This window comes from Pan paniscus, chromosome 20, assembly GCF_029289425.2.
Source record: "Pan paniscus chromosome 20, NHGRI_mPanPan1-v2.0_pri, whole genome shotgun sequence".
Classification (NCBI taxonomy): domain Eukaryota; kingdom Metazoa; phylum Chordata; class Mammalia; order Primates; family Hominidae; genus Pan; species Pan paniscus.
In genome coordinates this window covers 57,139,096-57,163,181 of record NC_073269.2, presented here as the reverse complement: position 1 = coordinate 57,163,181, position 24,086 = coordinate 57,139,096, and the positions used below count along the sequence as shown (strand labels likewise).

General features: G+C 50.4%; 1 protein-coding gene across 1 annotated transcript; it reads left to right on the top strand.

The window, feature by feature from the left end:
* Nucleotides 1–5,395: 5,395 nt before the first annotated feature.
* KLK14 (kallikrein related peptidase 14) lies at nucleotides 5,396–16,666 on the top strand. The gene is made up of 6 exons (XM_057300582.2): nucleotides 5,396–10,707; nucleotides 10,793–10,854; nucleotides 11,726–11,897; nucleotides 13,729–13,982; nucleotides 15,101–15,237; nucleotides 15,891–16,666. The coding sequence occupies exons 1-6, from the start codon at nucleotides 10,682–10,684 to the stop codon at nucleotides 16,041–16,043; spliced, it is 804 nt and encodes a 267-aa protein (XP_057156565.2). The 5' UTR covers nucleotides 5,396–10,681; the 3' UTR covers nucleotides 16,044–16,666.
* Nucleotides 16,667–24,086: the final 7,420 nt, after the last annotated feature.

Sequence of the window (24,086 nt, the reverse complement as noted above, 5' to 3'; positions counted from 1 at the left end):
AGGCCAGGGAGAGGGCTGGGACAAAGGTCTGGGCATGGATTTGGTAGCCAAAACTGGGGCAGTGGCGAGGGTGTCAGGATGGTGAGAATGGATGTGAGGGCCATTTAAGAAGTCCTCACCAAGAGCTGGGAACCCTATTCAATGCTGAGGGTGTGTTTCCTAAGGGTGAAGAGCCCTACGTGTTCTCAAAGGCAGTGTAAATCCAAGAGACATTTCTTCCAAGCAGACTGAACAAAAACAAACAAAAAAGATGTTCGCCACATATGCCGGTGGCCATGGTAAACCCGGGAAATTCTTTTGCTGGAGGAGGAAGGCTTAGTAAATATGGAGGGCAGGGGCAGGGAGCTGCTGAGGCTGGAGGCCCAAGTGAACACAGATGCTCCTTTAGCTAAACAGGAGGCCCCAGTCTTCATGGGGACAAAGGGACTTTTGCTGTGGCCTGTGGCCTCGGCAAACACAGCCTCTATATAAACACAACTAAAAGTGGCAGTGGAGCGAAACGCCAGCATCTCATCCCATCAGGTCAGAAGCATTCTCCCCACTGCAGGGATTTGGAGCCCAGTCTCAGAAAGACCGGCTTCCCCATCTTCCACCTGTGTGCTCTCCTGGGGCTGGTTCATTGGAGATCGCTGTCAGGTCTGAGGAGGTGGAGACATTGAGTGCAGAGATTCTGGAGAAAAGCAGAGATTCTAAACAGGCTCTGAGATAATCTTCCTCCTTCAGCCTGTTATAGAGCCCCTGCCACGTGCCGGGTGGCAGACGTGGCACCAGGGATTCAGCAACAAGATAGACAAGGTCCCTGCCCTCGTGAAGCCTCAGTTCTAATAAGAGATGTCTCTTCCTTCCACAAAGGTTTACTGAACACCTCCTATGTGCCAGGGCATAGAGGCAGATAAAGACGGTGAAAATCCCTGCGCTGTCAGGGTTGCCATTCAAGTTGTGGGAGACAGAGTAGACGTAAGAGTAAGAAAGTAAATAAATAAAACATGAGAGACATCCGACAGTAATAAACACCATAGAGAGGAAGAAAACCAGCAATGATAATAAACAAGGAAGCAAACCGATAGAGCAATTACAGATTGAGATAAGGTGTAGGAAGGAAACCCACAAGAAGCTGAGATAGAAACTGGAAGGGAATGCCAGCTCTGGAGAAGGTGGTCAGGAGATGACCTTTAAGCTGAAATCTGAAGGAAGATCACAGGCAGAGTGGTGGGAAGCGTGTCCCAGGCAGAGGGAACAGCAAAGGCCAAGCCTCTAAGTTGGGAAGGCGCCTCCCATGTTGAGGAGATGGAAGAAGTTCCAGGGGGCAGAGGCACAGTACACAATGGAGTGATGAGGTTGGAAGGATGGACAGAAGCCAGACACCAAGTGCCTTGGAGGCATTTGCGTTTTATTATAATTGCAGTGGGGACTCACAGATGGGTTTTAAGCAGGTTTTAACATGATATTGTTTTAAGAAGACGTTGGCTGCTGAGTAGAGAATGGACTTAGCAGGGCGAGGGAGGGAGGGGTTGGGGGTCGAGGCTGGAAGCAGCGAGACCAGTTTGGATGCTCTTGCACCTGTGTAGGTGGGAGATAAGGGTGACTTGGAAGAGGGTGACTGAGAGGGGACAAGTGGGTGGATTCTTTACTGTGTACTTTGGAGCTAAGTGACAGGAACTGCCAAAATGGGAGGTGAGAGCGAGGGAGGAATCAGAGACACTCCCAAGCGTCTTTGACCCAAGCACCTGGGGAGAGGATACTAACTTAGAGGAGACACAGGGGGAAGGTTGGGGTACACCGTGGAGCTTAAACAGAAATAAATGGGAGGTAATAGAGGTGGGATGGGGGGCAGGGATGTTCACTGTCCATCAGCCGAGCATCAGGGGCCCCCAGGTTTGCACACAGAGGCCGCCTGGCACAAAGCAGTTTTCAGTGCTGGCTCGGAAAGGTCTGAGAGATTACCCGGAGAGAGTTTGGATCATCAACGACACACATGAGATCAGAAGCAGAGAGGCATCAAGTCAGGCTGGCTGGAGTTCAAATCCCAGCCCTTCCATGCCACGTTAGACAACTGACCTCATTTCTCTCCATTTCGTCATCTGTAAAATGAGTGTCATCGTGTCTCATGGGGCTGGTGGGAGAATTAAGGGAGACATGGCACACGGTAGACACTAGGAAAGTTGCCAACCAAGAGCCTCTCAGGACCCAAGGGAAGACAGAGACGGGGGTCTGTCCGCTCATCCCACGACAAGTCACTGTGTGCACACTCACGCCAGACTGTTCTAGGAGCTGGGGACCCATCGGGGAACAAGGCAAACAGAACTCCCCACCCTCGCTGACATGGAAACAGATTTGCTGATAAAGTGACATGGTGTTTAACGCCAAATGATCTGGGTTCGAGGCCTGGCTGTGCCACTTGCCCAAGTTACTTGTCTAAGGCCTGGTTTCCTCATCTATAACGTGGTACTAATAAGAGTCCCTCACCCCACAGGGCTTTCACGAGGGTTACATGTGAGAGGATGTATGTGAAGCCCTTGGTGACCTGCCCCATTGCTATGATAAGTGGACAGAGAGACGGGCAGTGGCTGACACATGGAGTGGGGAGCTTCAGGAGAGAGGACCCCCCAGCTTCCAAAGATAGGACACCCCAGCTTCTGCATCCCACTACCTCCACGTGGCCAGAGACCACCTCCCCCGCCATCGTTCCCACAGTCACACCCCGCCTCTATGTCTATCTGGAAGAGTTCCACCTCTGAAACCACAAAATCCCACATCCCACTCCCTGACCACAGCTTCCCCTGCCTCTGTGCATGGTTGTGTGCGCCATTCCTGTTCTTCCACCTCAAAGACGTCTGACCCTCCTCAGGCAGCCTCCCCACCAACCCCCCTTGTCTCCACCCCCTGAGAACTTTAGGTTGAGTGAAATAAGCCGGTCACAAGAGGACAAATATAATATGATTCCTTTTGGCCGGGTGCACTGGCTCACACCTGTAATCCCAGCACTTTGAGAGGCTGAGGCGGGAGGAGGATCACTTGAGCCCAGGAGTTCAAGGGCAACCCCAGAGTCCCCTCTGCCCTGGTGACCCTCAGCTCCCCAGTCCCAGCATCCCTCCCGCCATCACCCAGTCCTGCAGGCGCCTTCTCTTTGTCTACATCCAGGAAGTTGGAGGAAAAAAAATCCGCCAACTGCTGAGAGGGTGCCCCTTAAAACATGTGATCCTCAGCGTCACCTGGGCCCCTTCACCACCACCCTCAGCCTTCCCAACCCCACCCACCAAGGCCCCTTGAGATGAGCCGACTGACGTCTCCCTGGAAGAAACAAGCCACAGGACGGACCAGCCTCGACTTCCTGCCATCGGGCCCACGCCCTACCCGCACCTGACCTGCCCTTTCCTTCTTCCTTCCTGAAACAATGTAAGAGGCGTCTTTCCCCATGTCTGGGGCTAATCCCACCACATCGCTGGTTGCACCATCCACTCCTTTGTTCTTGAACATTTCGTGAGGTGGTTGAGAGCTCTCCACCTGCGTTCAAATCACGGCACCCCCATTCAGCGTTGTGTAACCTTGGCAAGTGGCCGAGCATCTCCATCTTGGCTTCCTCCATCTGTACAATGAGGGGAGTAACAATACCGGAGGTACTCATGAGCTCTCCCATGGCTACGGGAAGGTGTCAGCGAGTTAATTCTCGTGAAATGTGTTCAAATCGTGTTGGACACACACATCGGTGTGCAAATGAACTTGTTAGTGGCCTTGGGAGACAACAGAAGGAAGAGTTTAGAGTGTGGAGCGGAGGTTCGGACAGTCCTGGAGTCTCTGATACCTCCTGCACCTACCAGCTGTGGGACTTTGGACAAGCCACCTCCTCTCTCAGGCTCAGTTTCCCTGTCTGTAAAATGGGCTCCCGAGGAGCCCAGACTTTCCATGACCTCACGACCCTCATTGTCTATTCTCCCCTCACCCACTTGGCCCCCCACTGACCCTCTTGCAGTTCCCAAACCTACAGACCCCTTCCACTGCAGGGAGGCCCTTGCTGCCACCTTTTCATAGACCCTCATAACTTGTAATGTCGTATATTGTATTTATTTACTTTCTTTTTCTTCCAGAATATAGAGATCAGTAGGGCAAAGATTTTTTTGGAAGGGGTATCTATTGTGTTCATTGCTGTATCCCCTAGAACTATGAGGGTGTACATAGTAGGTGCTTGATAAATATTTGCTGAAAAGAGGTGGGGGAGAAAAGGAAGGCAGATGCGAGAAGAGGGAGGGATGGAGGGAAAGAGGGAGGAAAAGAAAGAGAAGACACTAACCCAGATAAAGAACTTGGCTGGTTAAACAGAATGTGGTCTATATACACAGTGGAATAGCAATCAGCCTTAAAAAAGGAAAGAAATCCTGGCACATGCTACAACGTGGATGAGTGTTGAGAACATTAGATTGAGTGAAATAAGCCAGTCACAAGAGGACAAATATCATATGATTCCTTTTGGCCAGGTGCAGTGGCTCACGCCTGTAATCCCAGCACTTTGAGAGGCTGAGGTGGGAGGAGAATCACTTGAGCCCAGGAGTTCAAGACAAGCCTGGGCAGCACAGTGAGACCCCATCTCTACAAAAAAAGTTTTAATTAGCTGGGTGTAGTGGTGTGCATCTGTAGTCCCAGCTACTCAGGAGGCTGAGGTGGGAGGATCACTTGAGCCCAGGAGGTTGTGGCTGCAGTGAGCTATGACTGCACCACTGCACTCCAGCCTGGGTGATAGAGTAAGACTTATCTCTTAAAAAAAAAAAAAAAAAATCCAATTCCTATTATGTCAGGTACCTAGACCTAGAGTAGTCAAATTCATAGAGACAGAAAGTCGAATGATTGTTGCTGGGGGCTGGGGAAGGGAGAAGCAGGGAGTTATCATTTAGTGGGTGCAGAATTTGAGGACAATGAAAACATCTGGGGGAGTTAGAGAGTAGTGATGGCTACACAGCAATGCAAATCTGCTGAATCCCACTGAATTGTACCTAAAAATGTTTAAAATGCTAGATTTTGTGCTTTTTTTTTTTTAGATGGAGCCTCACTCTCTCACCCAGGCTGGAGTGCAGTGGCGTGGTCTCAGCTCACTGCAACCTCTGCCTCCTGGTTTCAAGCGATTCTCCTGCCTCAGCCTCCCAAGTAGCTGGGACGACAGGCGTGCGCCACCACGCCCAGCTAATTTCTTTTGTATTTTAGTAGAGACAGGGTTTCACCGTGTTGCCCAGGCTGGTCTCAAACTCCTGAGCTCAGGCAATCTGCCCTCCTCGGCTTCCCAAAGTGCTAGGATTACAGGCGTGAGCCACTGCGCCTGGCCTATGCTATGTTTATTTTACAACAATAAAAAATTGTAAAATTTTCTTAAAACTTAAACATTTTTTAAAAGGTCTCATCTGCCGGGCGCAGTGGCTCACGCCTGTAATCCCAGCACTTTGGGAGGCCGAGGCAGGTGGATCACCTGAGGTCAGGAGTTTGAGAGCAGCCTGGCCAACATGGCGAAACCCCGTCTCTGCTAAAAATGCAAAAATTAGCCAGGCATGGTGGTGGGCGCCCATAGTCCCAGCTACTCAAAAGGCTGAGGCAACAGAATTGCTTTAACCTGGGAGGTGGAAGTTGCAGTGAGCCGAGATCCTGCCACTGCACTCCAGCCTGGGTGACAGACTGAGACTCATCTCAAAAAAAAAAAAAAACAACCAAGGTTTCATCACAGTCCCTGGCTGTGCTGAGCACAGAATACATGTGAGTGATTGTTTTTGTTCCAAGTGCCATCCGGGTTTTCCTTTCTTATAAACAGCCATCAGTATCAACCACCCTTCTCCTCCCTTCACACCCAAGAGCTGTCCGCACCTATGGTCTCCTCTGCTCCGCCCAGCTTCCACCCCTACCACACCACAAAAAACCTTTCTCTCCAAAATCACCCATCACCTATCTTCCTTCCAGAGGCATCTGACCGCCCCTGCCACTCCCTCGTTTAAAAAATGCTCTCTGGCTGGGCGCAGTGGCTCACACCTGTAATCCCAGCACTTGGGGAGGCCAAGGCAGGCAAATCACTTCAGCCCTGGAGTTGGAGACCAACCTGGGCTACATCGTGAGACCCTGTCTCTACAAAAAAACACAAAAATTAACTGACTGTGGTAGCACGTGCCTGTAGTCCCAGCTACTCAGGAGGCTGAGGTGGGAGGATGGTTGAGCCCAGGAGTTCAAGGCTGCAGTGAGCTGTGATTGCACCACTGCACTCCAGCCTGGGCAACAGAGTGACACCCTGTTTAAAAAGAAAAAAAAAAAGCTCTCAACTTTCCTGACACTGCTCCCTCCTGGCATCCCTCTTAGCTCTTCAATCACTCCTACCCCTGGCATAACTGCTTCTCACCCCCTGAGCTGTGAGTCTTCAGTGGGGCCCTCTCACTGTATACCCTCTCCCTAGGTGGGCTCCACACCGCTGGTATCCAGCACCATCTGTGCCATGATGCCCCATCACTCTCCTGAGCTCCAGACCTGAGTATCCCGAAGGATTCTGCTCTCCCCTACTCAGGATCCTGCCACCATCCCCCATCACCCTCGGAGTAAAATTCTCGCCCCTGCAGCACCAGGGCCCTGCTCATCTTGGCCACTCCTCTCTCCTACGCTCTGAGCTCTCTCACCATCCTCCTGCCCCACCATCCCTACTCGAAACCACTCACCTCCCTCCTACCCTCTCCGCACACTGTCCATCCTCCCTGGCAAACTCCTATTCATCTGCAGGAACTTGCTAAGACTGCCCCTCCTCCTGGAACCCTTTCCCATACCTGAGGCTCCATCCAGCCCCTCAACCTCCTCCAGGGGAGCACACGTGACACCAGATGGAGTTTCCTGTTGCCCTGCTGGCCTGTTTCACCAGACCGTGAGTTCACAGAGGAGCAGCGACTGAGGCTCTGTGTTCATTCATTCATCAGATATTTATCGATGCCCGTGGCACAGCAAACAAGACCGTGCCAAGCAGGTGGTGGAGTGGTGAGCGAGATACCCTGGGAACCTAGAATGTGGTGGGAAGAGGACCCAGCGACCCGGCCACGGCACGGCAGGCGCTGAGGTCCGGGCTGGGGACGGCAAGTCCTTGGGAGCCACCGGCGGTGAACTGGGCCTCATCAGCTGCATCTCCAGCTGTCTCCCTACCTTTGAGCTGAAGGCCTTGGGGAGCCTGCCAGGCATTCTGTGCCCTGGCTCAGGCTCTGCATAAACACAAGAACCCCCTCTTTATTTATTTATTTGTTTGTTTGTTTATTTATTTATTTTGCAACAGAGTCTCGCTCTGTCACCCAGGCTGGAGTGCAGTGGCACAATCTCAGCTCACTGCAACCTCTGCCTCCCGGGTTCAAGCGATTCTCCTGCCTCAGCCTCCTGAGTAGCTGGGGCTACAGGCACCCACCACCATGCCCAGCTCAGTTTTTTTGTATTTTTAGTAGAGATTGGGTTTCACCATGTTTTCCAGGCTGGTCTTGAACTCCTAACCTCAGGTGATCCACCCGCCTTGGCCTCCCAAAGTGCTGGGATTACAGGCGTGAGCCACCGCACCTGCCCCCCCTGCCACCCTTTAAATAAAGGATTCTCTTGGATCCCAGGGATAGAGTGGCATGAAGGAGCCACTCCCAGGCTCCTGGGGGTTGACCAAGGCCTTCTGCTTAAGTAGAGTGTTCTTTTTAGGAACAGGGAGACCTTGTGTTTACTAGGAAATTCTGTTTTATTTTTAACTTTTTCCTTTGAGATAATTACAGACTCACAGGAGGCTACACACACAGCATAGGGAATCTCCCTCACCTACTTCTCCCTGTGGCGACACCTTGTGTAACTGTCGTTCAGAATGGAAACCAGGAAATCAACACAGAAACCAAACTATTAACGAGACTACAGATCACACTGCGCGTTCATTTTTCACACGCATTTCTTTGCACGTGTGTGTGTGCACGTGGGCTTCTGTGTCTCTTTATCTCATGTGTAGAATCGTGTAATCACCGCCACATCCGGTGCAAAGCTGATTCGTCACCACAGAGCAGCTCCCTCCTGCCACCCCATCCCTGGGTCCCAAGAGAATCCTTTCTTAAAAGAGGGAGTTCTTGACGGGTGTGGTGGCTCATGCCTGTAATCCTTGCACTTTGGGAGGCCAAGGAGGGTGGATCATTTGAGGTCAGGAGTTTGAGACCAGACTGGCCAACATGGTGAAACCCTGTCTTTACTAAAAATACAAAAAAATGAGCGGGGCATGGTGGTGGGTGCCTATAGCCCCAGCTACTCAGGAGGCTAAGGCAGGAGAATCGCTTGAACCCAGGAGGCAGAGGTTGCAGTGAGCCGAGATTGAGCCACTTCACTCCAGCCGGGGCTAAAGAGTGAGACTCCGTCTCAAAAAAAAAAAAAAAAGAAGAAGAAGAAATAAAATAAAATAAAATAAATAAATAAATAAAATAAATTTAAAAATTTAAAAATAAAGAGGGGGTTCTTGTGTTGATGCCGAGCCTGAACCAAGGCAGAGGAGGCCGGGAAGGCTTCCCAAGGCCTTCAGCTCAAAGCAGGGAGGCCCATAGTTAAACAGAAACAGTTCAGGAATCACAGAAAGGCACCTGGGGAGAGATGGGTGTGTGGATCCAGATGCAGGTGCCCAGACAGTGCGTCCCCAGGTGTACAGACAGACCCAGGCGAAGCTCCAGCTCAAAGAGCCAGCCTAGCGGGGTGCCGAGGTGGAGGGAGGCTGAGTCAGGCTGAGGCCGGGGAACAGTTGGGGTAGCCGAGGGAGGCAAGCAGCCTCCTGAGTCACCACGTGGTCCAGGTACGGGGCTGCCCAGGCCCAGAGACGGACACAAGCACTGGGGAATTTAAGGGGCTAGGGGAGGGGCTGAGGAGGGTAGGCCCTCCCCCAAATGAGGATGGAACCCCCCCCAACTCCAGAACCCCCCTGCAGGCTGGCCAGAATCCTTCCCCATCTCATTCACTCTGTCTCTCCTGCTCTCTGCCGTCTCCTATTTTGAATTTCCAACCCCATCTGTTAAGACTGTCCTTCTGTCTCTGAATCTCTGTCCCCTTCTCTTTCTGGGTCTCTGTCCCTCTCCCTCTGGGTCTCTGTCCCCCTCTCTGGGTCTCTGTCACTCTCTCTTTGCATCTCCAGCTCTCACTTTGTCTCTGCACCTAGCTCTTCCCCACACCTCTGCAGATCCCAAGCTGGGGAATGCCAGTTCTGGCACCAACCTTCCTGCTCCCTGCTGGGGCCTCTGCTCCCCCATCTCTCAGGAGTCGAAAGTAAGAAAGCAAGGTGGGCAGCTCTGCTCCAGGTCCAGGTATCTCCCGCCCAGCTCCTGCCCGTCCTCTATCCCACCCCTCCTCTCCATCTCTCCCTGGCGCTGCCATCTCTCATCTCTGCCTCCGTCTCCTCTGTCATTGTCCCCATCCCCTGTAGGTGCCCATCCTTCCCGTCTCCCCTCTGCCATCAGCCTGCCTGTCCCATCCTCTTTCTCCCACCATGTCCCGTTCTCTTCCACGTCTCATGCCCGCACTGCCTTCATCATCATCGCTGTTGTTCTGTGTGTGTTTGTGGTGAGTGCCGCATGGTGGGGGCATCTCGGCCTCTCTCCTCTCTCTCCACTGTTTTCTCTTTCTGTGTGTCTGTTTCCATTCTATCTCCACCTTCTTCCCTCCGTCTTTTGCTTTTCTATCTCCACTTCTCCACACCCCTCTCTCCCTGCGTCTCTGTGTCTCCCTCTTCCTCTGTCTTGTTTTTTTCTTGTTTTTGTCTTGTTTTCTGCCTCTCCTGTTGCCTGTCACATCCAACTTCCACCGGTTTCTCCAGCTCTCTCCTCAGTTCCTTCTCTCATGAGCACACCTGCCTCTGTGCTCGTATTCCTGGACTCCTCTCTCTCCACTGTCATATCTTCTCATTCATTTTCCCAGTCTCTCTCTCTCTCTCTCTCTCTCTCTCCCCCTCTCTGTCACTCTGTCTCTGTCTCTCTCTCTCTCTCTCTGTGTCTCTGTCTGGCTCTCTCTGTCTCTCTCTCCATCTCTCTCTCTCTCCCCCCCGTCACCCTGTCTCTGTCTCTCTCTCTGTGTGTGTCTCTCTATCTGGCTCTCTCTCCATCTCTCTGTCTCTCTCTGTCTCTCTCTCTCTCTCTCTCTCTCTCTCTCTCTCCCTCTCTCTCTCCTCCCGTGACTCCCTCTCTCAGTGCCTCTCTTCCTCCCTCTCTCAGCCCCTTCGTGCCCTTTCCTCTGACACTCCCTACCCTGGTTTCCTGACTCCACCACTAGATCCACCACCTCCAGCAACTGGGAACCTTCCCCTGCCCACCCTGCCCTGGGGTCCCCTCCCAGGATTCCTTCTAGATTATAGCATCTTCCCCGGGCGGGTTCTCATGAACAATTGTGGCTGCTTTTTTGGCCAGACAGGGGAGGGAGGGGATGGATTCAGGGAGTCCTGGAATGGGAACTAGGCAATAAAAAAAAAAAAAATGTCAGAAGCAGGGCGGCGGGAGGTGGGGGCAGGGCCAGCTGTCCTTACCAGGGATAAAAGGCTTTGCCAGCGTGACTAGGAAGAGAGACACCTCCCCTCCTTCCTTCATCAAGACATCAAGGAGGGACCTGTGCCCTGCTCCACATCCTCCCACCTGCCGCCCGCAGAGCCTGCAGGCCCCGCCCCCCTGGTCTCTGGTCCCTACCTCTCTGCTGTGTCTTCATGTCCCTGAGGGTCTTGGGCTCTGGGTAAGTGCCCCTCGCTGTCTCTGCCTCTCAGCCCCCGGTTCTGTTGAAGGTTCCTTCTCTCTCACTTTTTCTCTGCATTTGACAGGACCTGGCCCTCAGCCCCTAAAATGTTCCTCCTGCTGACAGCACTTCAAGTCCTGGCTATAGGTAAGAGAACGGTTGGGTATGACACAAGGGGGTCCCCTGGAGGCTCTGAGAAGAGATGGGGATGGGTCCTTGGGGCCCCTGGATGCTCATGGTGACCTCATAAGAAAGAGCAGGGAGTGGTTTGGGGGTCATGGTCGGGGAGCATGCTGGAGGCCTAAATTCCTAGTTGCGGAGGTGCTAGGAAATTGTGGGGCTGGGGAGAGAAGTGTTTATAAGATCTGGTGCAAAATACATAAGGAATCGTAGGGAACTATTAGGTCCTGAGTGGGTCATAACAGAAAGATCACGGGGCTCTACTTGACTGTGTTAGGAAAGAAACAATGTGGGAAAGATGTTTTGTTGTCAGAGGGAAGGTGGAGAAGGATGATGGGGTGGCAGGATCGTGGCATGGGGTGGCGGGATCGTGGCATGGGTGTGCGAGGTGGATGGGGGCAAGTGTGGGGCAAGAGAAGGCGGATCCTTGGGGTCCCACTGAGTGGGAACGTTGGGGAGGAGACAGGGAGGTCCTTGAATGTGTTGGGGAAGGACTCATTGGGGGGAAATGTGGCATATTTCGAGAAGTGATCACAGAAATTATGGGAGCATAGAGCTGAGGGTTGTAGATGTAGCAAGGCCCTGGATAAGGTGGCCATGGCACAAAATGAGAGATGCTACGGAGGTGACTTGGGAGGTGAGTCAGAAAGCTCTCCGTGCTGGGGCAATAACGGGGTCAATATTGGACATATCTCACCCTGGGTGGGACGGATAGAGGCGGGCGGTTTAGGGGTTAGACCAAAAGGAAGGGGATTTGTCAGTTTTGGAATCCTACAAACTTGTGGAGTGGAGAGTGTTTGCTCATCTACTTTCCCCACCCAATCCTGTCCACTCCTAGCCATGACACAGAGCCAAGAGGATGAGAACAAGATAATTGGTGGCTATACGTGCACCCAGAGCTCCCAGCCGTGGCAGGCGGCCCTGCTGGCGGGTCCCAGGCGCCGCTTCCTCTGCGGAGGCGCCCTGCTTTCAGACCAGTGGGTCATCACTGCTGCTCACTGCGGCCGCCCGTAAGTGACCCCCTCCCCTGTCCCTGTACCTAGTGAATTCCAGAGTCTAAAGCCCTACAGCTGAGCTGAGAACCTGGATCTCTGTATAGAACCCAATGTAGTGGCTGGCTCCTGGTTTGAGGTCTAGAGAAGAGCCTGGAACCAAAAACACAGCTCGGGATGTGGACTCCTCCATAAATCTCGAACTCAGCCTAGGTTCTGAAAGCAGATGGGCAGCTTGGAACCCATGGACCTGCTGAGAACCAAACATCTAATCCAGTGATTCTTCCAGAGGCCACACATTACATCAAGACCAAGCTTAGCCCATTCCAGATTGGTGGCTGAATTCAGGACCCCGTCTACATTCAGAAACTCAGGACACTACGTAGAACTCAGAGCCCAGTTCAGGACCTGCAGTCTAGCCATAAATCCAGAACTAGAACGCTACTCACAGCTGGAACATACAACTGTAAGAATAGAGGCAAAACCTGGAGGCTGTTTCACACCCAAGGTTTAGTTCAGAGTCTAGTCTATAGCTCCGCTATGAGCAGACTTCAACCCAGTGTTTGAATCCCAGAATGTGGCGGGTGTGGTGGCTTATGCCTGTAATCCTAGCACTTTGGGATGCTGAGGCGGGCAGATCACCTGAGGTCAGGAGTTCGAGACCAGCCTGACCAACATAGAGAAACCCTGTCTCTACTAAAAATGCAAAATTAGCCAGGCATGGTGGCACATGCCTGTAATCCCAGCCACTCGGGAGGCTGAGGCAGGAGAATCACTTGAACCTGGGAGGCGGAAGTTGCAGTGAGTTGAGATCGCACCATTGCACTCCAGGCTAGGCAACAAGAGCGAAACTCCATATCAATAAATAAATAAATAAATAAATAAATCCCAGAATGCAGATCCTAATCAGAAGCCCCATATAAAACCTAGACCTCTCCTAAATTCTAGATCTGAACTTACAACCCAGACCCCAGCCAAGAGGTCAAAATGCCTATAAGCCATATCTATGCCATAAACAGGTCAGTCCAGAACCTAGAGATCAAAGCTCAGGCCAGAGTCTAGAATATAAAGGCCAGAATGCAAACCAGACTCTAGAATCTTGGATCCAGGCCATAACCTAGAGCTCCAACTAGAACCCAGAGCCCAACCTGAGGTCAAGGGCTAGGGCCAGAGTCCAGAACCAAGAGCCCTATAATCCAATATGAAACAGACCTGTAGAGGCCGGGCGCGGTGGCTCACGCCTGTAATCCCAGCACTTTGGGAGGGTGAGGCGGGAGAATCACTTGAACCGGGAGGTGGAGGTCGAGAGTGAGCTGAGATCATGCCACTGCACTCCAGCCTAGGTGACAGAGCAAGACTCCATCACAAAAAAAAAAAAAAATCAAGTCATAATCCAGGTTCGATCTAGAATCCTGATCTTAGCATAGAGTCAAAAGTTTAAGATGTCTAGAACTCAGAGCCCAGGCTAGAAACAGAATGGTGCCTACTCCGGAATATCAGTTCCGATTTAGAGCCTAGACTCATAACGCAGTTTAGCTTAGGACTCAATGCACTGAGCCCAGCACAGACCCTGGAACGGAGCCAAGCTCTCCCAATCATCACCTTCTTCCCAAGCCAGGAGCTGGAGCCCAGCCCAAGAGCGGAAGGAGAGGCAGCTGGGGCTGGGCCGAGAGAATGCCCTGGCCATGGGGAAGGGCACAGGAGGCCAAGAATGCTCGGCCTGCAGTTAGTGAGAAGCAGGCTAGACCTCGGGGAAGACTCATCACCCGGCCAGGGAACCGGGCTGGAGGGTGGGGAGGAGTCTCCGGCTCAGACCCTGAGCAGCGCTTCTCTTGGGGGTCGTGGCCAGGATCCTTCAGGTTGCCCTGGGCAAGCACAACCTGAGGAGGTGGGAGGCCACCCAGCAGGTGCTGCGCGTGGTTCGTCAGGTGACGCACCCCAACTACAACTCCCGGACCCACGACAACGACCTCATGCTGCTGCGGCTACAGCAGCCCACACGGATCGGGAGGGCAGTCAGGCCCATTGAGGTCACCCAGGCCTGTGCCAGCCCCGGGACCTCCTGCCGAGTGTCAGGCTGGGGAACTATATCCAGCCCCATCGGTGAGGACTCCTGCGTCTTGGAAAGTAGGGGACTGGGCCTGGGCTCCTGGGTCTCCAGGAGGTGGAGCTGGGGGGACTGGGGCTCCTGGGTCTGAGGGAGGAGGGGCTGGGCCTGGACTCCTGGGTCTGAAGGAGGAGGAGCTGGGCTGGACTCCTGGGTCTGAGGGAGGAGGGGCTGGGCCTGGACTCCTGGGTCTCAAGGAGGAGGGGCTGGGGGACTGGGGCTCCTGGGTCTGAGAGAGGAGGGGCTGGGCCTGGATTCCTGGGTCTCAGGGAGGAGGGGGCTGAGGCCTGGACTCCTGGGTCTGAGGGAGGAGGGGCTGGGGGTCTGGACTCCTGGGTCTGAGGGAGGAGGGGCTGGGGCTGGACTCCTGGGTCTCAAGGAGGAGGGGCTGGGGGACTGGGGCTCCTGGGTCTGAGGGAGGAGGGACTGGGCCTGGACTCCTGGGTCTGAGGGAGGAGGGGCTGGGGGACTGGGGCTCCTGGGTCTGAGGGAGGAGGGGCTGGGGACCTGGACTCCTGGGTCTGAGGGAGGAGGGGCTGGGCCTGGACTCATACGTCTGAGGGAGGAGGGGCTGGAGCCTGGACTTCTGGGTCTGAGGGAGGAGGAGCTGGGGCCTGGACTCCTGGGTCTGAGGGAGGAGGGGCTGGGACCTGGACTCCTGGGTCTGAGGGAGGAGGGGCTGGGGACCTGGACTTCTGGGTCTGAGGGAGGAGGGGCTGGGGACCTGGACTTCTGGGTCTGAGGGAGGAGGGGCTGGGGACCTGGACTTCTGGGTCTGAGGGAGGAGGGGCTGGGGACCTGGACTCCTGGGTCTGAGGGAGGAGGGGCTGGGGACCTGGACTCCTGGGTCTGAGGGAGGAGGGGTTGGGGACCTGGACTCCTGGGTCTGAGGGAGGAGGGGCTGGGGGTCTGGACTCCTGGGTCTGAGGGAGGAGGGGCTGGGGGCCTGGACTCCTGGGTCTGAGGGAGGAGGGGCTGGGAGCCTGGACTCCTGGGTCTGAGGGAGGAGGGGCTGGGGCTGGACTCCTGGGTCGGAAGGAGGAGGGGCTGGGGGCCTGGACCCTTGGGTCTTATGGGAGGGTAGATCCAGTTATAACCCTGCAGTGTCCCCCAGCCAGGTACCCCGCCTCTCTGCAATGCGTGAACATCAACATCTCCCCGGATGAGGTGTGCCAGAAGGCCTATCCTAGAACCATCACGCCTGGCATGGTCTGTGCAGGAGTTCCCCAGGGCGGGAAGGACTCTTGTCAGGTAAGGCCCAGGATGGGAGCTGTGGTAGGGATTATTTGGGACTGGGATTTAAGCAAATGATGTCAGGAGCGTGGAAGTCTGCAGAGGTCTTCGGAAGAGAGTGAACCGCAGGCACAGAGAGATTCCGATAGCCAGGCCACCCTGCTTCCTAGCCCTGTGCCCCCTGGGTAATGGACTCAGAGCATTCATGCCTCAGTTTCCTCATCTGTCAGGTGGGAGTAACCCTCTTAGGGTAGTTGGTGGAATGGGATGAGGCAGGTTGGGGAAAGATCGCAGAGTGGCCTCTGCTCATATGGGTCTGGGAAAGGCTGTGCTGAGGCTTCTAGAAATCTTAATGCATCCTTGAGAGAGGCAGAGACGGGGAAATAGAAAGAGAGACACACAAATGTTCTACAGTTGGAGTGAACAGAGAGGGGCCTGGTGAGACTCAAGGGACAGGCAGGTGCACACAGAGACAGAGCCAGACCCAGCGGAGAGGGAAGGAAGTGCCCCGACCTCCGGGGCTGAGACCTCAGAGCTGGGGCAGGACTGTGTCCCTAACTGTCCACCAGTGTCTCTGCCTGTCTCCCTGTGTCTGCTTCTCGGGTTCTCTGTGCCGTGGTGGCTCTGGCTACCTGTCCATCAGTGTCTCCATTTCTGTTCCTCCCCCTCAGGGTGACTCTGGGGGACCCCTGGTATGCAGAGGACAGCTCCAGGGCCTTGTGTCTTGGGGAATGGAGCGCTGCGCCCTGCCTGGCTACCCCGGTGTCTACACCAACCTGTGCAAGTACCGAAGCTGGATTGAGGAAACGATGCGGGACAAATGATGGTCTTCATGGTGGGATGGACCTCGTCAGCTGCCCAGGCCCTCCTCTCTCTACTCAGGACCCAGGAGTCCAGGCCCCCAGCCCCTCCTCCCTCAGACCCAGGAGTCCAGGCCCCAGTCCCTCCTCCCTCAGACCCAGGAGTCCAGGCCCCCAGCCTCTCCTCCCTCAGACCCAGGAGTCCAAGCCACAGCCCCTCCTCCCCCAGACCCAGGAGCCCAGGCCCCAGCCCCTCCTCCCTCAGACCCAGGATCCCAGGCCCCAGCCCCTCCTCCCTCAGACCCAGGAGTCCAGGCCCCAGCTCCTCCTCCCTCAGACCCAGGAGTCCAGGCCCAGCCCCTCCTCCCTCAGACCCAGGAGCCCCAGTCCCCAGCATCCTGATCTTTACTCTGGCTCTGATCTCTCCTTTCCCAGAGCAGTTGCTTCAGGCGTTTTCTCCCCACCATGCCCCCACCCTTGCTGTGTCACCATCACTACTCAAGACCGGAGGCACAGAGGGCATGAGCACGGACCCCTTAAACAGGCATTGTATTCCAAAGACGACAATTTTTAACACGCTTAGTGTCTCTAAAAACCGAATAAATAATGACAATAAAAATGGAATCATCCTAAATTGTATTCATTCACCCATGTGTTTATTTTTTATTTTTTGAGACAAGGTCTTGCTCAGTCTCCTGGTGAAATGCTGTAACGCAATCATGGCTCACTGCAACCGTGACCTCCTGGGCTCCAGTGATCCTCTTACCTCAGCCTCCCGAGTAGCTGGGACCACAGGTGCCTGTCACCATGCCCCGCTACTTTTTAAATTTTGTGTAGAGATGAGGTTTCCCTGTGTTGCTCAGGCTGGTCTCGAACACCTGACCCCAAGCGATCCGCCTACGTCTGCTTCCCAAAGTGCCGGGATTGCAGGCGTGAGCTGCCGCGCCCAGCCTTATCCATCCAATTAATGACTTCAAGAAACACGTACACAGTGGCCCCACCATGCCAAGCCGGGAGCTGTGTACTGACAAGTGGCTGCCTCCCTCTTTGCGTGTTTTTCCTTGGGAGTCCCCCGTCCACCCCACTGTATCAGGTTTCTAGACGGAAACACCTCAGCCCTGCAGAGTGACCTTGAGCATGACTGCCTTCTACCAGCCTCCTCCCTGGAGCCCCTGTGGTCCAGGGCAGGGAACTAAGTGCCTTGTTTCCTGGAAAATTCTATGCAAATGAAGATGTCCTCGTTTTCCTAATCAGATCTCAGGTGAGGAGAGTTGAGTTAATCACAGGCTTCAGTTCCTGCCCAGGCAAAGCCCTTCTCTCATTTTATTAATTTATTTCCACTCTTCATCTCTGGCTCTGCTCCCCTCCCTCCCCACAGGCTCCGACATAAATGGCTTTAAGTGCCCTGCATCCTTGGAAAACAAGGCAGTGTCACAGGGTATTGTTTCTAATTTACATGAAACCATTGTGTTAGGAATCTCATTCTCTTTCTTACTTTCACTCATCAACAGCTATTGAGCACCTACTACGGGCCAGGCATTGGTCTATTTATTAGGCACCTGCTATGCACCAGGCATTGTTCTGGGTGCTGGAGGAAGAACTGTGAGCAAGGCAGTCAGAATCCCTGCCCTCACAGAACTTATATTCTAGCAGGAGATGACAGACAAGAAGCCATAAACATAATTTTAAAATAAAGCAGAGTCCCTATGAGTAACGAGGTCAATAAACTTGGGCTGGGCGGCAGGCCCAATGTGTGCCAGGGCCAGCTCATACATGCTCGCAAGAGTCTACCAGCAAATTTTCAGGAATTTCGAGAGCCAGTTGCTAAATGCAGCCATCATTAAAAATTAAATTATATAAGCGTATAATTACATAATTGATTTAAAAAATTGTCAGTAAATACTCAAAACTCAACTGTTGCGAATTATTTCAACTAACACCTATGCTTGGGAGTGAGATCTGTCTCTTGTACTATGTCTGTAATGATGAGTTTCTGCACACCTCTTTCCAACTCCCCAAGTCTGTCTGCACCAGTAGCTTGACAATAGCCAAAGAAGAAGTATTTACTGCACTGAAATTGAAAAACACTATAGATAGGGCTTTGCTGGACAGTCATTGCTAAACCTTTACCAGGCACCCTTGGATGGGTCTGCCTGGGAATGACCTCATGATCTTAGTGTCTGTCTTCTCAAAGTTCTGTGCTTGGATACTGCAGAGTATAGCTAAAATAGAATGTTGTGCTCACCTTATGTTCTATGGGGACAGCACAGTATTGGGGAACCCTAAGGTGGCAGGTCTGGGACATGCACGAAAGATTGCTGGGAAGTAGAGGCTCCCTCCTTTTCCTCATTCTCCCACCCCATCCTCCAGTGTCTGGTAACCACCATTCTACTCTCTGCTTCTAAGAGTCTGAGTTTTTTAGATTTCACATGTAAGTGAGATCATGCAGTAATTGTCATTCTGTGCCTGACCTATTTCACTTAACACAGTGTCCTCCCGGTCCATCCATGTTGTCACAAATGACAGGATTTCTTTCTTTTATAAGGCAGAATAATATTAAGTTATACTGATACTAATATATTACATTTCCTTTATCCATTCATCCATCAACAGACACATAGGTTGTTTTCATATCCTGGTCATCATGAATGATGCCGCCATGAACATGGGTGTGCAGATATCACTTTGAGATGCCAATTTCATTTCCTTGCACCAACTTACACTCCCACCAACAGGGTACAAGGATTCACTTTTTTTCCCCCACATCCTTGCCAACGTTTGTTATTGTTTGCCTTTTCTATACTAGTCATTCCAAAATGTGTGAGGTGATGTCTTACTGTGATTTTAATTTGTGTTTCCCTGATGATTAGTGATAGTGAGCACCTTTTCACATACTTGTTGGTCCTTTGTATGTCTCCTTTGGAGAAATGTCTATTCAGGGCCTTTGCCCTTTTTTATTTTTCAGAGACAGAGTCTCTCCCTGTTGCCCAGGCTGGAGTGTAGTGGTGCGATCTCAGCTCACTGCAACCTCCACCTCCTGGGTTCAAGTGATTCTCCTGCCTCAGCCTCCCAAGCAGCTGGGATTACAGGCATCTGCCACCATGCCCAGCTAATTTTTGTGTTTTTAGTAGAGACAGGGTATCATCATGTTGGCCAGGCAGATCTCAAACTCCTGACCTCAGGTGATCCACCCACCTCAGCCTCCCAAATTGCTGGGATTTCAGGCATGAGCCGCTGCGCCCGGCCCTTTGTCCATTTTTTAATTGGGTTATTTGTTTTCTTGCTGTTGATTTTTGCATTGCTTATATAGCTTGGATATTGACCCTCTATCAGATACATCATTTGCAAATATTTTCTCCCATTTGGTAGGCTGTCTTTTCACTCTGTTGATCATTATCTGTTGGTTGTTTCCTTTGGTGCACAGAAGCTTTTCCATTTGATGCAATCGCATTTGTTTATTTTTACTTTTGTTGTCTGTGCTTTGGGGGTTATATCTAAAATATCATTGCCCAGACAAATGTCAAGAAGTTTTTTCCCCATGTCTTCTTGTCATTTTACAGTTTCAGGTCTTATGTTTAAATCCTTAACCCATTTTGAGTTGATTTTTGTACATGGCATGAGATAGGAGTCCAATTTCATTCTTCTCCTTGCAGGTATCCAGTTTTTCCAACAGCTTTTGTTAAAGAGAATATCCTTTTCCTTTGGGTTAAAGATCAGTTGGCAGTAAATGCATGGAATTATTTCTGAGCTCTCTATTCTGTCCCATTGGTCATATGCCTGTTTTTGTGCCAGTACCATGCTGTTTTGGTTACTATAACTTTGTATTATGTTTTGAAATCAGACAATAAGATGTCTCTAGCTTTGTTCTTCTTGCCCAAGATTGCAGGGTCTTTCATGGTTCCATATTTATGATTTTTTTTCTACTTCTGTGAGAAAAAGCCATTGGAATTTTGATAGGGATTAAAATGAAAATGTAGATAGCTTTGGTTAGCATTGACATTTTAGAAATATTAATTCTTCCAATTCACAAATATGGGATATCTTTCAATTTCTTTATGTTGTCTTCAATTTTTTTATCAGCATTTTATAGTTTTCAGTGTACAGATTATTTACTTCCTTGCTTAAGTTTATTTTTAAGCATTTTATTGTTTCTGATGCCATTGTAAATTGAGTTGCTTTCTCAATTTTTTTCTGACAATTCATTGTTAGGGTATAGAAACACAACCAAATTTTGTATCTTACAACTTTACTGAATCATTTATTAGTTCTAACAGTTTTTCGGTGGACTCTTCAGGGTTTTCTACATATAAGATTATGTCATCTGCAAACAGAGACAATTTTACTTCTTTCTTTCTGATCTGAATGTCTTTTATTCTTTTTCATGCCTAATTACTATGGCTAGGACTTCTAGTGCTAATGTTGAATAGAAATGGCTAGAGTGGGCATCCTTGTCTTTTTCCTGATCTTAGAGGAAAAGCTTTCAAGTTTTCACCATTGGGTATGATGTTAGCTGTGGACTTGTCATATATGGCCTCTATTGTGTGAGGTACATTCTCTCTATACCTAATTTGTTGACTGTCTTTATCGTGAAACGATATTGTATTTTGCAAAATGATTTTTCTGTACCTATTAAGATGATCATATAATTTTTATCCTTCATTCTGTTGAGGTATATCATGCTTAGTGATTTGTGCATGTTGAACCGTCCTTATATCCCAGGGATAAATCCCACTTGATCATGGTGTATGATGTTTTTAATATGCTACTGAATTTAGTTTGCTAGTGTTTTGTTGAGGATTTTTGCATCTATATGCATCAGAGATACTGGCCTATAATTTTCTTTTCTTATGGTGTCCTTGTCTCAGTTTGTGGAGGTTGCACCTTCTGTGTCAAGGTGATAAACATACACTGTGGATTTAATACTTAGCAGCCATACAAGCCCTATAGGGAAAAGGAGAGAAAAGAAGTTGTGTACTTGGGTAGATTTGGGCACCCAGTGACATGATATAACTCATGCTATAATTCTCACCCTGCATCCTTCTATAAAGCTAAATAAAAATAGTTTAAAGACTACTTTAATTTTATTTGCAACTCAAAGTTCCAGCTATGGTGGTTGAACATTATATTTTATTGATTTAAAGACACATTCTTTTCATATTTTTCATATCTCTGAAATTAGGAAGCATCTTACATCTTAATTCAGCATGATGTCTTACACCTCATAATTTAATTGACAACTTCTTTTTCTTTCTGAGTGGTCTACAAAATAAAGTGCAATATAATCAACAGTATTTTACATTCAATTAGTGTGTGAAGGAAGGTAAGTGTAGGTGAGGAGTCAGGTTGTATTATTAAATACGTCATCTGATTTCGTCAAATAATCTTGTAACAATCTATCTGCATCACTATTTGCTCATCTAGTTCACTGCTTCTAACTGCCCCAGAGTCTTCTAGACATATGTTGTCCAATATGGTAGCCATTAGCCACAACTGGTGTGGCCATTTAATTTTTGATTAAAATTAATTAAAATTAGATGCACCTTAAAATTCCATTCCTTAGTCATATTCACAACATTTCAATAACCGTACGTGGCTAGCGGCTGCCATATTGACAGCACAGATATATTATAGATAGAATTATTTCCATCATCACTGGAAGTCCCATTGAACAGCACTACTCTGGTTTTTACCCTTGCTTCACATAGCGTGGTGCAGAAAATAGCATTCTGAATCACTTATTAGAACTGGAGTCTTAGGTCTCACCCAGACCAACTGAATCGGAATCTGCATTATATATAACAAGATTGCCAGGGCACTCAGTGCATGTTAGGATTTGAGAAGTGCCGCTGCATAGTATACATCCACCATGTTTAGTAACCCAGTCCTTCAGTGATGGACACCTAGGTTCCCTTCACTTTGAGTGTGCCACTTATGTATCTATACAAGACTCCTCTTGACCATTCACACAGGAGTGAGACCAAGGGGCCTAAAGGCCTATTCTTAATCAATTTCACCGAATACTGGCAAGTTTTTGTCTAACAAAGAAGGGTTCGACCAGGTGCGGTGGCTCACGCCTGTAATCACAGCACTTTGGGAGGCCAAGGCGGGCAGATCATGAGGTCAGGAGACCGAGACCATCCTGGCTAACACAGTGAAACCCCGTCTCTACTAAAAATACAAAAAATTAGCTGGGTGTGGTGGTGGGTGCCTGTAGTCCCAGCTACTCAGGAGGCTGAGGCAGGAGAATTGCTTGAACCCGGGAGGCTGAGGTTGCAGTGAGCCAAGATCGTGCCACTGCACTCCAGCCTGGGTGACAGAGAGAGAGACTCCATCTCAAAAAAAAAAAAAAAAAAAATTAGGTTTCTTCCCTCTCCACACCTTCAACAATATCCATATTTGTCACTGACGGTTCCTACGGAAGTGAATGAAGGGGGACGAATGCAGAAATAAAGACAAGAGATCTGTTTTGAAAGAATGTGTCAGGGAGCTCCTTGCTTCTGGTGAGCAAGGGCAGCCTTGAGCTTCCACAGCCCTTCATTTATATTAGGTAGAAAGAGCAGGGAGGGAGAGGTAACGGTTGATCAGCTGCTTGATTAATCACAGGTACATATAATTGTTTTCTTTGTACAACAGGCTTCAGATGTTCTTTCGGATAATCACAAGGAACACTGTGCTTGAGGCGTGACTGCCCTCAGCACCTTTTCTGGTGGCAGATGCAGTTGTCAGTTTTCCAACATCCTGCTTTCATGAGAACAGTTTTCTGTTTGCTCATATAGCCTCGAGTGGTAAACTGAGTTGGTCACGACCCCCATTTTCTCAGCCTGTAACACATATTTATTCATTCAGTAAATATTTAATGCCCATAGTTCATTTATTTATTCAGCAAATATTCATGAAATCTGATTGTGTACCAGGTATTGTTCTAGGAGCAAAATATTTGAACAATTCTTTCCTCAGGGAGTTCACATTCTAGAGGGGAGGCAGACAGAAACAAATGAATAACTAAAACATTACGTCTGACAGATGGGAATAAATGCCATAGAAGAAAATAAAGCAGAGTAACAGGATAGAGAATGTCAGAGGAGAGTTGCAATTTTATGTTGGGTGGTTGTACAACCCAGCAGGCTTGGACTGTCCAAACCCTGCACACTACAGTGAAACTTTTGGCCCTTGCCTGGCTTCTGGGAGATATCCTCTATGCTCTTGGAATATCTTGCTAAGTAACAGTGTCTTTGTCTCTCTGGGGCTTGAGCCATGCCAGATAATCTATAACAATGTGACTTATGGTGGGGACCTAGGGACATGTTGTATCAATTTGACCTCTAGGGGATCTGGAGCTAAGGTCAGCCACACAAACAGGCAGTCACGTCGATATGACTAACCCCAATATAAACCCTGGACACCAAGGCTTGGGTGAGCTTCCCTGGCTGGCGATGCTCCAGCGTGTTGTCATACATTATTGCTGGGGGAATTATGCACTGTCCACAAACTCCACTGGGAGAAGACAGGTGGAGGCTCATGCCTGGTCTCTCCCAGACTCTGCCTGATGCACCTTTTTTCTTTGCTCATTTTAATCTGTGTCCTTTCACTGTAAGAAACCAAAACTGTAACAACTTTTCTGAGTTTTATGAGTCCTTCTAGTGAATCACTGAAACTGTCCTGGAGACTCCCAAGAACAGTGGTCAAGAGGGCCTTCATGATGAAGATGGCAAGAATACAGGGGACCATGCAGACATCTGGGGGAAGAGGGTTTCAGGCACAAAAGCCCTGAGATGGAAGCATGCCCAGCATTAGAGGGACAAGAGAAGAGAAGATGGTAGATGACATCAGAGGAGGATCAGAGACCAGTTGGTCTTGGGCCTTATATGCCAACCATAAGGAAATGCCACTTTTACTTGGAGTGCAGTGGATGCTACTGCAGGGTTTTGAGAAAAGTGACCTGCTCTGACTTACATTCTAAAAGGTCACTCTGGTAGCTGCATTAAAATTAGAGTGTAGGAGGACAAGGACAGAAGCAAAGAGACCAGATAGGAAACTTGCAGTAATCCAGGTGAGAGATGATGCAGG